The following is a 12,435-nucleotide window of genomic DNA, read 5'->3' as shown; positions in this document are numbered from 1 at the left end:
GAGTGAGAGACAGGGAGAGAGAGAGAGAGAGAGAGAGACAGGAGAGAGAGAGAGAGAGAGAGAGAGAGAGAGAGAGAGGCAGGAGAGAGAGAGAGAGGCAGGAGAGAGAGAGAGAGAGAGAGAGGCAGGAGAGAGAGAAAGAGGCAGGAGAGAGAGAGAGGCAGGAGAGAGAGAGAGAGAGAGAGAGAGAGAGAGGCAGGAGAGAGAGAGAGAGAGCGAGCTGAGAGAGAGAGACGGCTGAGAGAGACAGAAAAAGAGAAGAAAAAAACAGAGTGACAGCAAGTGTTATACGCAAGAGAGAGAGACAGAAAGAATGTGACAGCAAGAGAGAGAAAGCTAGTGACAGAGTGTGACAGCGAGAGAGTAAAATAGAATAGTCAGAGAGGAACAGTGACAGCAAGTGACAGGGAGAGAGACAGCAAGGTAGAAAGAAACAGTGTGACAGCAAGGGAGAGAGAGACCGCAAGGGAGAGAGAGAGAGACAGCAAGAGACAGCGAGATAGACAGCAAGGAACAGAGAGAGAGAGAGAGAGACAGCAAGGGGGAGAGAGAGAGTGAGAGACAGCAAGGGGGAGAGAGAGAGTGAGAGACAGCAAGGGGGAGAGAGAGAGTGAGAGACAGCAAGGGGGAGAGAGAGAGAGTGAGAGACAGCAAGGGGGAGAGAGAGTGACAGCAAGAGATGGACAACAAGAGCGACATAAAGAGTGACATCAAGTGAGAGAGAGTGATAGGGAGAGAGGCAGCGTGGGTGACAGACAGAAAATGACAGAGAAAGAGTGACACAGAAAGAGGGACAAGAGAAAATGAGAGACAGAAAAAAAAGTGACAGAGAGAATGTGAATGTATGAAAAGAGTGACGAGAAAAGTGACAAAGAGGGAGAGACAGACACACAAACAGGGACACAGAAAAGTACACTGTGTGTCTGTCATTCTGTGTCTCGGACTCAGAGAAAATCACATACATAAGGAGACAGAGACACAGACAGTCACATACATAAGGAGACAGAGACACAGACAGTCACATACATAAGGAGACAGACACACAGACAGTCACATACATAAGGAGACAGACACACAGAAAGTCACATACATAAGGAGACAGAGACACAGACAGTCACATACATAAGGAGACAGAGACACAGACAGTCACATACATAAGGAGACAGACACACAGACAGTCACATACATAAGGAGACAGACACACAGACAGTCACATACATAAGGAGACAGACACACAGACAGTCACATACATAAGGAGACAGAGACACAGACAGTCACATACATAAGGAGACAGACACACAGACAGTCACATACATAAGGAGACAGAGACACAGACAGTCACATACATAAGGAGACAGAGACACAGACAGTCACATACATAAGGAGACAGAGACACAGACAGTCACATACATAAGGAGACAGACACACAGACAGTCACATACATAAGGAGACAGAGACACAGACAGTCACATACATAAGGAGACAGAGACACAGACAGTCACATACATAAGGAGAAAGACACACAGACAGTCACATACATAAGGAGACAGAGACACAGACAGTCACATACATAAGGAGACAGAGACACAGACAGTCACATACATAAGGAGACAGAGACACAGACAGTCACATACATAAGGAGACAGAGACAGTCACATACATAAGGAGACAGACACACAGACATTTACACACAGGGAAATAGAGAATAATGCCCATTCATACCAGTGACACAGAATACTATAACTATTCCACATCAGTCATACACAGAACAGTCATTAACGCCTTCCTTTCCATAATCCCCTTGGTGTCATAGTGTAGTAGTAACACCTGCACATAAAGAAGGTAGTTAAGATATATATTGACAATATAAGCGAATTAACTCCTGTTCTTATTAATTAATGTCCATTTTAAATGCAAGCTTCAAATATACAGCTTAACAATTGTAGCTGAATTTCACTAATTATGTAATGACTGATACCCCCACAAACATAAACCAGACAACAAGTGCAGGTTTACTTATCTTAGTGGTTTCCCATTGCTCATCTGCAGTCCCAGATAACAGCTTCTCTCCTAGAAAATAAAGAATAAAAGAAAATGTTGGGCCCCATGTGTAATATTTTCCCACAACCAGTTCTTGACAGCAGAAGAAAAGCAAAAAATGTCCTATCGATTTGAGTCTCCCGGTACTTCTGCTTCCTCAATCAGCTCTCTGTACCATGTGATCACTGCAGTCACGTGACTGCTGTGATGTCAGAGTGTCCTTTAGAGGGATAGAATCTAGCCGCTACCGTGGTTGTATACAGTGTGGAGATTGCTTTACTCAAGTCTTGAATTGCCTGAGGTTTGTAACAGCTAAGGGGTTAAATTGTGTATTACACACACCAGGCTGTTTTCAGGAAGGAATTAGAACGTTCGCTGCTTTTTTTGTAGGTTATTTGTTATATTGAGAATATCTGTTTAGCTTATCCTTAAACTGTGTAATAGTCGTGACATGCATTATATTTTGTCTTAAAATGCTTTTCTAGAATTTGAACAGCAATTACTGTTTCTAACAATGCAGAACAAGGTCATTTAGTAGAGAAAGACTGGTAATGAAGCAGTTGTCTTTTACTGTCAGATGTAATCAAGTTTTAAAAAACAACAACACACAGAACTTTGATCAGCAGCAAATCGTTGTCAAAGCCATTAAAACATATTTGATTGACACACATTTGAACAGGGGTAGCCTGCCTCTCATAATGTAGTGATCTTAAAATAATTTCTAATAAAATGTTTAAAGGGAAAATCAAACTTTCATGATTCAGATAGAACTTGCAATTTTTAGAGACTTTTCAGTTTACTTTTGTTACAAATTGATGTTGCTCTTTTGCTTTCCTTTGTTGAAAAACGCCTCGGTTGGCTTGGAAGCAGCACTGCACAGCTGGGAGCTAGCTGGTGATTGGTAGCTATGCACATATGCCTCTTGTCATTGGCTCGCCAGATTTGTTCAGCTAGGTTCCAGTAGTGCATTTCTGTTTTGGAGATGATTATAACTATGTATTTAACACTAGCAGCTGAAATTTACAATCTCTGCTCTGTGAATAACTGTGCAGAGCGTATCGGGTTAAATTCACAGAACAGAGATTGTAAATTTCAGCTGACAGTTTGTAACGTGGCTGCAGATAATTTATTACATATGCAACCCATGGAGATTGTGGGGCATTGCTAGGTTGGGGAGGGGGAATGCGAGGGGAGAAGGGGGACTGGTGTTCTATTAGATTAGCAAACATATCAGATCAGCAAACGGAAGTGACATAACGTTGGCTGTCTGACCGCAAATACTAACCGCACATGCGCTCCTCCTCGTCATTACATTCCAATCTCAGCACGTCACAATTACTATTTACCCATCAGATTATTGGACACTTTTTAAACATAGAGGTGTAGTTTGTATTTGTAAGGCATGATGGGTAATGTAGTTTAATTTCAAAGAATTATGGTATCTTTATATCGCTGTAATAAAAATTAAAATTATATTTGATAAATCAATAAACTAAACCTTAAAGAATTAGATGCTGCCAACTGTATATTACAGCGATCTAAATAAAGGTACTGTAGTTATTTGAAATTAAACTACATTACCCATCATTCCTTACATATACAAACTACACCTCTTTGCGCTTATGCATTTTAAAAGTCTCCAAGAATCTGATTGATAGTAATTTGTGATGCGTTGGGATTGAAATGCAATGACGAGGAGGAGCGCATGGCCAATTAGTATTTGCGGTCAGACAGGTGATGGAACGTCACTTCCGTTTGCTGATCTGATATGTTTGCTAATCTGATACAACACCGGCAAATACTTATCTGCATTCATAAACAGTAAGCTATATAGGTTGCTGGTATACATAACTAGGGACAGTAGTAAAAAAAATCAGGGTGTTTGGTGAGTGTGAATTACAAACCTATATATAAATGATATCAGGACTGCTAAAACAGGAGCAAAATAATTAATTAGCGTCAATGGCAAATTTTATTTATCCATAATTCTTTATTACATTTTTGTATTTTAGATTTTGAGTACACTGTACCTTTAAATACATAGTTATATATAAACAATACTGCAGTAATAAAATGCTGTAACATACTAGAGCATTTGCTTTTTCACTCTTATGTCCCTTTAAATCAGACATCCTCAAACTTGACCCTCCCAAAGTTTTGGAACTACATTTCTCATGATGCTCAGACAGCATATCAGCTGGCTGAGCATCATGGGAAATGTAGTTCCAAAACCTCTGGAGGGCCAAGTTTGAGGATGTCTGCTAACTACATATGTGGATTATATAAATCAACAATTGAAGGGGCAATAAAGTAACAATTAAACATTCATGGTTTAACTAGAGTGTAATTTTAAAAATGTTACAATATACATCAATAAAATGTTTTGTTGTTCTTGGCATCATTTGTTAAATAATAAATCCAGGTAGGCTCATAGGCCCTCAGAAGCATGCACCTGTCTTCAACACTCTATAGAGAAAATTAGTGGTGTGCACGGGTGAAAAATTTGGTTTGGCAAATCTTTCATATTATTAAAAAAAACGTATTTGATGCCCATTCTGTATTTACATTTTGCTGCCCATCGCTGTGCTAGTTCTCATGCCATGTCTGACGACATAAGAACGAGACTCCCATTGGAGCCTATGGAAGCACGCTCTCGTTAGCGCAATGCATTCACATTGCACCAAACTTGTAATACCAGCGCACTGGACAATCTGCTCATGACTTGACACAATGGTAGGTGGGGGGTCACACAAAGAGCTACCTTAATTTCCACTCTTGATTCCAGATGTATATTTTTCACAACTGACCAGTTGTTTTACCCCTTGGCTGCCAGTTATATACAAAGCAATACGTCTTTAGCTGCCAGTAAAACACATAAACAGAAGTGATTAGACCCTCTTGACTGCCCCTCCCCACTTCTTTCTGGAGTGCAACTATCGCTTTAGCAAAATCAATCTTTTGCGCTCCACTTGTAATCTAGCCCTTCATGTGTTAGAGCACATTTTACTATTGCACATTTTCTTTTCAATTATGCTAACATAATACATCCTTACATGGCCAACAAATAGGTCAAATGAAATTACATAGTGCTCCTGTTTACCATAGAGTGGGTCCGAAAACAGCGCTAGTTGTTAACCTAACCATACAATGTTAGACTTCTTTGAAACTACAAAAACTACACAATTCTGATTTTAAAAAGGAGTGACATCACATTTAAAAGGAGTGACATCACATTTAAAAGGAGTGACATCACATTTAAAAAAACGTATGCTAATACTACTGCCCAAGCTCGCATACCACAGCCAAAAGAGACACAAAAAATCATTACGCAAACAACTAACAGTATAAAGTAGAATGTTTCACTTGATGATGGGGTATTGCTCAATATGTGCTGAATGGACAACATAATAAAAAGCAGAATTTGCTAAAACTGAGTTGCATGAATTAGTGAAACATGTGCAAAATATTTGAATTAGTATGACAGCCTATATAGAGCTTCGGTAAAAGTTCCCCTAAATATTCATTTGCTCAAAAACAATCAAGGATCTTTTAACTGTGACATCAAGCAGAAGGATTATAATTACTACCTACCCTATGACACAAGTCTCAAAAGAAGTGCTCAAGTGGGTGCTTAGCTTTATGAAACCCGGAAGGTGGCATTTGTCCCCTTCTTACTCCATTTCTGGCCACTTATTATACTAAGGGATGTTTTAGAGCTCAGAACACCTACTACATACAACAGCCTGAACACTTCATTTGAAATAGAAGAGTCTCCTCTTATATGAGGTGTGTTATGCGTCTGTAGTCTTTACTGTCTTTTGGGGATACAGGTTCCTTCCATCTTCATGACAATCACCTACTAATGATAAAGGCATGAGACCTCTCACTGGAAAAAAGGGGACTCCTTTCTTTCTGTGAGGAAGAGAGATGGGGATATGAAAAAGGAATTCTCTTCCTGTATATGAAAGCTTCTTGGTGCCATTAGAATGGTGACCAGGTGCATGTTAGAGGGTTTAGTGATTCCTCATTCAAAACAGGGCATTTTGTTCTTTTATATGAGTGCTATGCACCTTTAAAGGGATACTAACCCAATTTTTTTCTTTAATGATTTTTTTTGCGTTGAAAATAATTTTTACATGAAACTAGAATTAGTACGCATTATAAGAGGTGTAATTCAGAGCAGATCCACATGTTTATCATGTAGAGGCTAGGATCTATTCTTCAATTTTTTTACATCTAAACAAACAGTAACAAAAACAAACACAAACAAAAAATACATAAACAAGTATAAACAAATAACAAATATATTTTAACTTACCAGGAGAGCTTCCAGATCACCCTCTACAGACCTCTGTTTGTTAAGGATGAGGGAGCCTAACCAGTAATATGATCACCTCTTAATGAGGTGTATTTAAATTTGACAGTCAGAGAAACACCAATTACCTTTAAGATTCTCATTTTAAATGTATAAACTATTCCTAAATGGGTAAAGGACTCTATCTTTAATATTTACTGATAAATATAGTAGATAAGCCTCCCATTTATAGAGGAACCGTTTGATTCTTTTTTCTGGATTCCCTTTCGTGTCTGCCTGCTCTATTATCACTTGGGTATGTATATTTTTAATCTAGTTGTTGGAAGGGGGGGGGGGTAATTTCTGCCTATCATGCTAAGATTAGTTGTTTTGCCAGCATGAAGACTGGGGTTATAGATATTGTATTTAAATGCCCTGTCTTTTGCTAATAAGAATATTACATGTTGAGCTGAGAGACATACCTTCTCTTTTTGTTATTTTTGTCAGCCAATAAGAAATTTTATTCCAAAAATCCTTTCAGTTTAGGACAGTCCCATAACAGGTGAGTCCAGTCTGGTGAGGCATAGCTGCATTTAGTGCAGATATTTTTATCCCCTGGCACCCATTTGGAACGAAGGCCAGGGATGATATAGGCTTGTTGTAGGATTTTTATATGTGATTCTCTTAAGTTTGCAGAAATTGTAACTGCATGCGCCTTTCTGAAACTAGAGCTGATAAGATCTTCATCTAAGTCTAGGTCCCTACAGTTTAGCCACTTCGATAATATTCTCTGCATAGCAGAATTCTCAAAGTGTTGGAGAATCAGATTGTATGTGTTTACAATTTTTTAAGACCCTTGTTTTGCCAATATACATAACTTGTCAATGTTAGTGGATTCCTTAATCAGTAGGCCATCTGTTATTAGCTTATTGAAGTAGTCTACACTGAAAATATGCAAATCTGTGTGTGTTTGGGAGACCATAAAAATTTAGCAATTCGTGAAATGAAGTAATTTCTAAGGTTAATGGGTTAAGGAGTTGAGTGAGTTGTCTTTGTTGCCATAATCTGAACACTTCCGTTGTATAGCCTGGTAGGAATTGTAAGTTGCCCTGGATTGATAGGTGTTTGCTTGCTGTTTGTCGTAAACCCCCATAGTCTACAAACCTTGGCCCAGGCCCTCAAAGGATCTTTGTATAATTTGTGATTTGTATGTATGGTGGTAACGAGGTAATATTTGCATGTGGCAGAAATGCTAAATGTATTGGTTTGATAAGATAGTTTTCAGGGACAGTGAAGTGGTACCAAGAAATGTCTGGGAGGCATTGCCAACCTCTAGACCATGGCAATATGTTTTTCCAATCCTTTGCTTTTTCCTACTCCATATAAATTGCCCGAGAGAGGCTTGTATCTATTTAGTGTCTTGTTGGGTAAGGAGAAGTGGTAGCATCTGTAACAGGTAAAGAAGCTTGGGCAAAGCGACCATTTTAAAAAGGTGGACCCTGACAGAAAGTGAAAGAGGTAGTTTTGCCCAGTCAGAAAGTTAATGTTTTATATTAGCAACATTCCTGATTTTTCAAATAAAGATAGCAAAAGAACAAAGAAAATGTTACAATAGGAGTAAATTAGAAAGTTGCTTAAAATTGCACAAAAGCAAAAAATTGCATTTTATGTCCCTTTTTAGCTACAAAAATTTACATAGATTGTAAGGATGATTTTCTGCTGAAAACAATTAGATAAGCTTTTGTAAAAGATTGGGATCACTCCCAGCTCCTGAAAAATTGTTAAACACATAGTTAAGACCAGGTCAAGAGTAGTGATGCACTACTGGGAGCTAGATGAAAACATCTGGGGAGCCAATGACAAGAGGCGTATGTGTGTAGCCACCAATCGCCAATTAGCTCCTAGCAGTGCATTGCTGCTTCTGCGCCTACCTAGATATGCCTTTCAAATAGTAATAAAGAGAAGCAGTCACCTTTATGATCTGACTTTTTTTTTACAATTGCGTTAATATAGTTTTTTAGTTACTGATTGATATTTTTTTTTCTTCTTTGTTTAAATTGCTTTTAAAGAAATGGCCCTGGCTGGTGTACGTGTGCTAGAACTTGCTGGTCTTGCTCCTGCGCCCTTCTGTGGAATGATATTGGCGGATTTTGGTGCTAAAGTTCTACGTGTGGATAAAACAAAAAGTTCCACAATAGACACTATGGGAAGAGGCAAAAAATCCATAGCTTTAAACCTGAAAAGCCAAGAAGGAGTTGGACTTTTTAAAAAGCTGTGTAAGAATTCTGACGTCCTTATTGAGCCTTTCCGCCAAGGTAAGTGTAATTGTAGCCGTTAACAAAAGCACTTCACCTTCTATAAATACATGTCACGTTTTAAAAACTCTAAGCTGTTATTTTATTTCATACATTGCATTTTATCAGAGTAAAATCAGGTTGCTTCTTGCTTAGTGCTCAAATCTCTTTGTTTTCTTTTTTTCATCTGCATAATAAAACTCCCCAGGAGGTACACGCGCTGGGAAAAACATAAGGTCATTCATCTGCTAAATGTAAATATTGTATTTTACTAGGTGCCACATTTTGTTGGGCAGAATTCTTGGCTTGTGCATCTTGTACAGGATTTGCCAGAATAGTTTTTTTTTAATAGATTCTAGTTCTGATAAACCGTTTAAAGGGACACTAAACCCAACTTTTTTTCTTTCCTGATTCAGATAGAGCACACAATTTTAAGCAACTTTCTAATTTACTCCTATTATCAGTTTTTGTTCGTTTTCTTGCTCTCTTTATTTAAAAAGCAGGAATATAAAGCTTAGGAGCCGGCCCATTTTTGGTTTAGAACCTGGGTTGTGCTTGCTTATTGGTGGTTAAATGTAGCCATCAATCCAATCAGCAAGCGCTATGCAGGGTGCTGAACCAAAAATGGGCCGGCTCCTAAGCTTTAAAATGCTTGTTTTTCAAATAAAGATAGCAAGAGAATGAAGAAAAATTAATAATAGGAGTAGATAGTTGCTTAAAATTGCATGCTCTGTCTGAATCATTTAAGAAAAAACTTGGGTTTAGTATCCCTTTAACTTCTTATGCCTGTACAGAAAAAATAAAAAAACCTGTGCTGTAGTAATCGCAGTGCAGTATCTCTCCAATGTTTTAAAGAGACAGTTAAACGGAAAATGCCATATTTGTTTTTAATATGAATTCGCATTGCTTGGGTCACTGCGTTGTTTAAAAATAAACTTATATATAAGTATTATCATGTTAATGTTATATAATATATACATTTTAGTAACCCCTTACTAGTTTGTAGAGGTTAGATTTAGAGTCAGATATTTAGTGATTAAAGGGATAGGAAACCCCAAAATTTTCTTTTGTGATCCGGATAAAACATACAATTTTACAACAACTTTTCCGTTTACTTCTATTATCAAATTTGCTTCATTCTCTTGTTATTCTTTGCTGAAGGAACAGCATTGCACTACAGGCAGTTAGCGGAACATATCTAGTTGCTCAGATGGTTATGTTTTAGAACAGGTCTTTGTGTTGGAGAGTTTCAGAACGATTTGCTATCTGGCTAAATTTTGCTGTCTTCTTCCGTGATTTCCTTTCAGAATAGAAGTGTATCTTACAAGTCCATGTTTACCACAATCAGATCTTTAATACTCTTACAGCTGCTACTAAAACTGGTGTATAACATCCTTAACCATCTGCTAAGAAAAACAGATAACGGCGCACAGTAACTACTATGACACTGCATCTCTAATGCATTTAATTTCAACCTAAGACATAACACGTGTAGATTCATTGCTTTGGTCATATCTAATCATACTGAAAGAACATGTATTGTTACGAGGGTTTCCATTGAGCCGCAAATGATTGTGCGCGAGTTCGCAAAAAAAAAAATGCTGTAGGAAGGAATTACGCTTATCGACCGTTTTGATGTTGATTCATGTTTTCCACCATTACAGCAGCTGTAGAGAATAAAAGAAGCCAAAATTGCACCCGGTTTCTATTGAATGCGCAAGCAGGTTGATAAAATCTAAAACATTACAGCACACTCAACTAGGTGTGTCTATATGTGTTCAGTGATCGCTAAACTTGGCGTCCCTGATGTTTTGGAACTACATTTCCCATGATGATTAAAGGGACAGTCTACAATAGAATTGTTATTGTTTTAAAAGATAGATAATCCCTTTACAGATGGCCCTCGTTTTACAACGGTTCAATTTACACCGTTTCAGAATAACAACCTTTTTTTCCAGTCATGTGACTGCTATTGAAAAGCATTGAGAAGCAGTGCATGTATTAAAATAGCCAGTAGGTGGAGCTGTCCGCTTGTTTTGCAGCAAAGCCAAGCAAGCTGAAATTAATCAGTTTAACCAGACCTGAGATATCGAGCAGATTTCAAAGGAACAAGATCTTCCTGTCTATAAATCAGTCCAGATTGGAATGCATAGAAAGAACTGTTTGCAGAAAAATGCAAGTGAAGTCTGTGTTGTGTGATTATTTTATTAGGTTTATAATGCTGTTTAGAAAATGTTTTTGTTCATTTAACTTAGTTTAATTATATATTCTGTGTTGTGTGATTATTTTATTAGGTTTATAATGCTGTTTAGCATTTAAAGTCTTCATTTCAAAGCTTTAAAAATAATGTATTAGGTGTTACTTATGACAATTTTGAGAGGGGCCTGGAACCTATCTCCCTCACTTCCCATTGACTTACATTATAAACTGGGTTTCAATTTACAACGGTTTCGATTTACAACCATTCCTTCTGGAACCTAACCCCGGCGTAAACGGAAGGCTACCTGTATTACCCATTCCCCAATTTTGCATAACCAACACAGTTATATTAATATACTTTTTACCTCTGTGATTACCTTGTATCTAAGCCTCTTCTGAAAGCCCCCTGATCACATGACTTTTTATTTATTATCTGTTGACTTGCATTTAGTATTGTGTTGTGCTAAATATTAAATAGCTCCTCGGGCGTGAGCACAATCTTATCTATGTGGCCCACATGAACTAGCATTCTCCTGTTGTTAAAAGCAAATAAAGCATGTGATTAAGAGGCTGTCTATAGTGACTTAGTAACAGGCAGAAAGAGGTTAACTTTAAATGTGATAAAGTATATTAATCTTACAATGTTGGTTGTGCAAAGCTGAGGAATGGGTAGTAAAGGCATTATCTATCTTTTTAAACAATAACAATTTTAGTGTAGACTGTCCCTTTAAGCACTTTGCAGTCTAGTTGAGCATCATGGGAAATGTAGTTCCAAAACATCAAGGGTACCAGGGTTAACCATCACTGCGCTATGTGAATCATGATTCATTTATCTTCAGAAAAACTTCCAAGATGCCACATCTGGATGCTAAAGGAGTTAAAGAATGCAGTGCTGGAAGAATGTGTGCAGTAGAACATCCCACATTGTTCAGCTGCAAACTTAGGGCCAAATTATAAGTGGAACGCAAAATATTGATTTCGCTGAAGCAATATTTGCGCTCCACTTTGTAATACCAGCGCACGCAAATGTGTGTTTGTATTACAGGTGAGGTGCAGTGGGCCACAGCATGAGAACTAGCGCAGCGAATGGGGGTAAGTCGTGCAGCTATGGGCAGAAATTTTAAATATATATGAATATATACATATATATATTTATGTGTTTATGCTACAATTTAAGTTTGGGGGCAATTGAGGGACATTTAGAAAATTAACCAGAGGTCTGACCTCTGGTTAATTTTCGGAGTGCTAATTTCTACCGCAAGCTCACAGTAACAATAACCAGCCACTTGTAATGGTTGGTTATTTATTGCGCGCCCGCAAACGGGCAAATTTGCTGTTTGCGGGCGCTGTATAATTTAGCGCTCTACATCTACTATCTTCTTGAAAACGGCATAGACTGACATATTTACTATTCCAGCACCATTTGAGAAAGTCGGCTTTGTGGAGTAAGTCTAGCAATGCCAGCATAGCCAAGTCATGGGCAGAGATACCACTGAAGTTCTGACAAAATACTGTTTGGTATCGGATGACTCATATTCTGTCTCTACACAATCATTTGAACTTCCTATGCAGCAATTCAACAAAGTCTGAAAAGCACTTAGACAGTTT

The 12,435-nt window shown here is 38.0% G+C and overlaps 1 protein-coding gene and 1 long non-coding RNA gene across 5 annotated transcripts in view; one reads left to right on the top strand and one right to left on the bottom strand.

The window, feature by feature from the left end:
* The window catches only part of LOC128648488 (uncharacterized), a 10,241-nt gene extending 8,090 nt beyond the window's left edge, over window positions 1–2,151 (bottom strand). The window contains exon 1 of the long non-coding RNA XR_008400604.1: window positions 1,723–2,151. This is a non-coding gene — a long non-coding RNA (uncharacterized LOC128648488). The remainder of the gene's footprint in view (window positions 1–1,722) is intronic.
* The window catches only part of AMACR (alpha-methylacyl-CoA racemase), a 204,943-nt gene that overhangs the window by 33,803 nt on the left and 158,705 nt on the right, over window positions 1–12,435 (top strand). The window contains exons 2-3 of one of the 4 annotated variants that reach the window (XM_053701188.1): window positions 2,300–2,341; window positions 8,404–8,649. In XM_053701188.1, the coding sequence (XP_053557163.1) occupies window positions 8,406–8,649 (244 nt within the window). In that variant the 5' untranslated portion in view covers window positions 2,300–2,341; window positions 8,404–8,405. Of the gene's footprint in view, window positions 1–2,252; window positions 2,342–2,406; window positions 2,427–8,403; window positions 8,650–12,435 lie in introns of those variants that run through there. The other 3 variants (XM_053701189.1, XM_053701191.1, XM_053701190.1) reach the window with 3 other exon arrangements.

Source organism: Bombina bombina, chromosome 2 (assembly GCF_027579735.1).
Source record: "Bombina bombina isolate aBomBom1 chromosome 2, aBomBom1.pri, whole genome shotgun sequence".
Taxonomy (NCBI): domain Eukaryota; kingdom Metazoa; phylum Chordata; class Amphibia; order Anura; family Bombinatoridae; genus Bombina; species Bombina bombina.
Note: the sequence above shows the minus strand (reverse complement) of the source record. Positions and strands in the feature narration are given on the sequence as shown.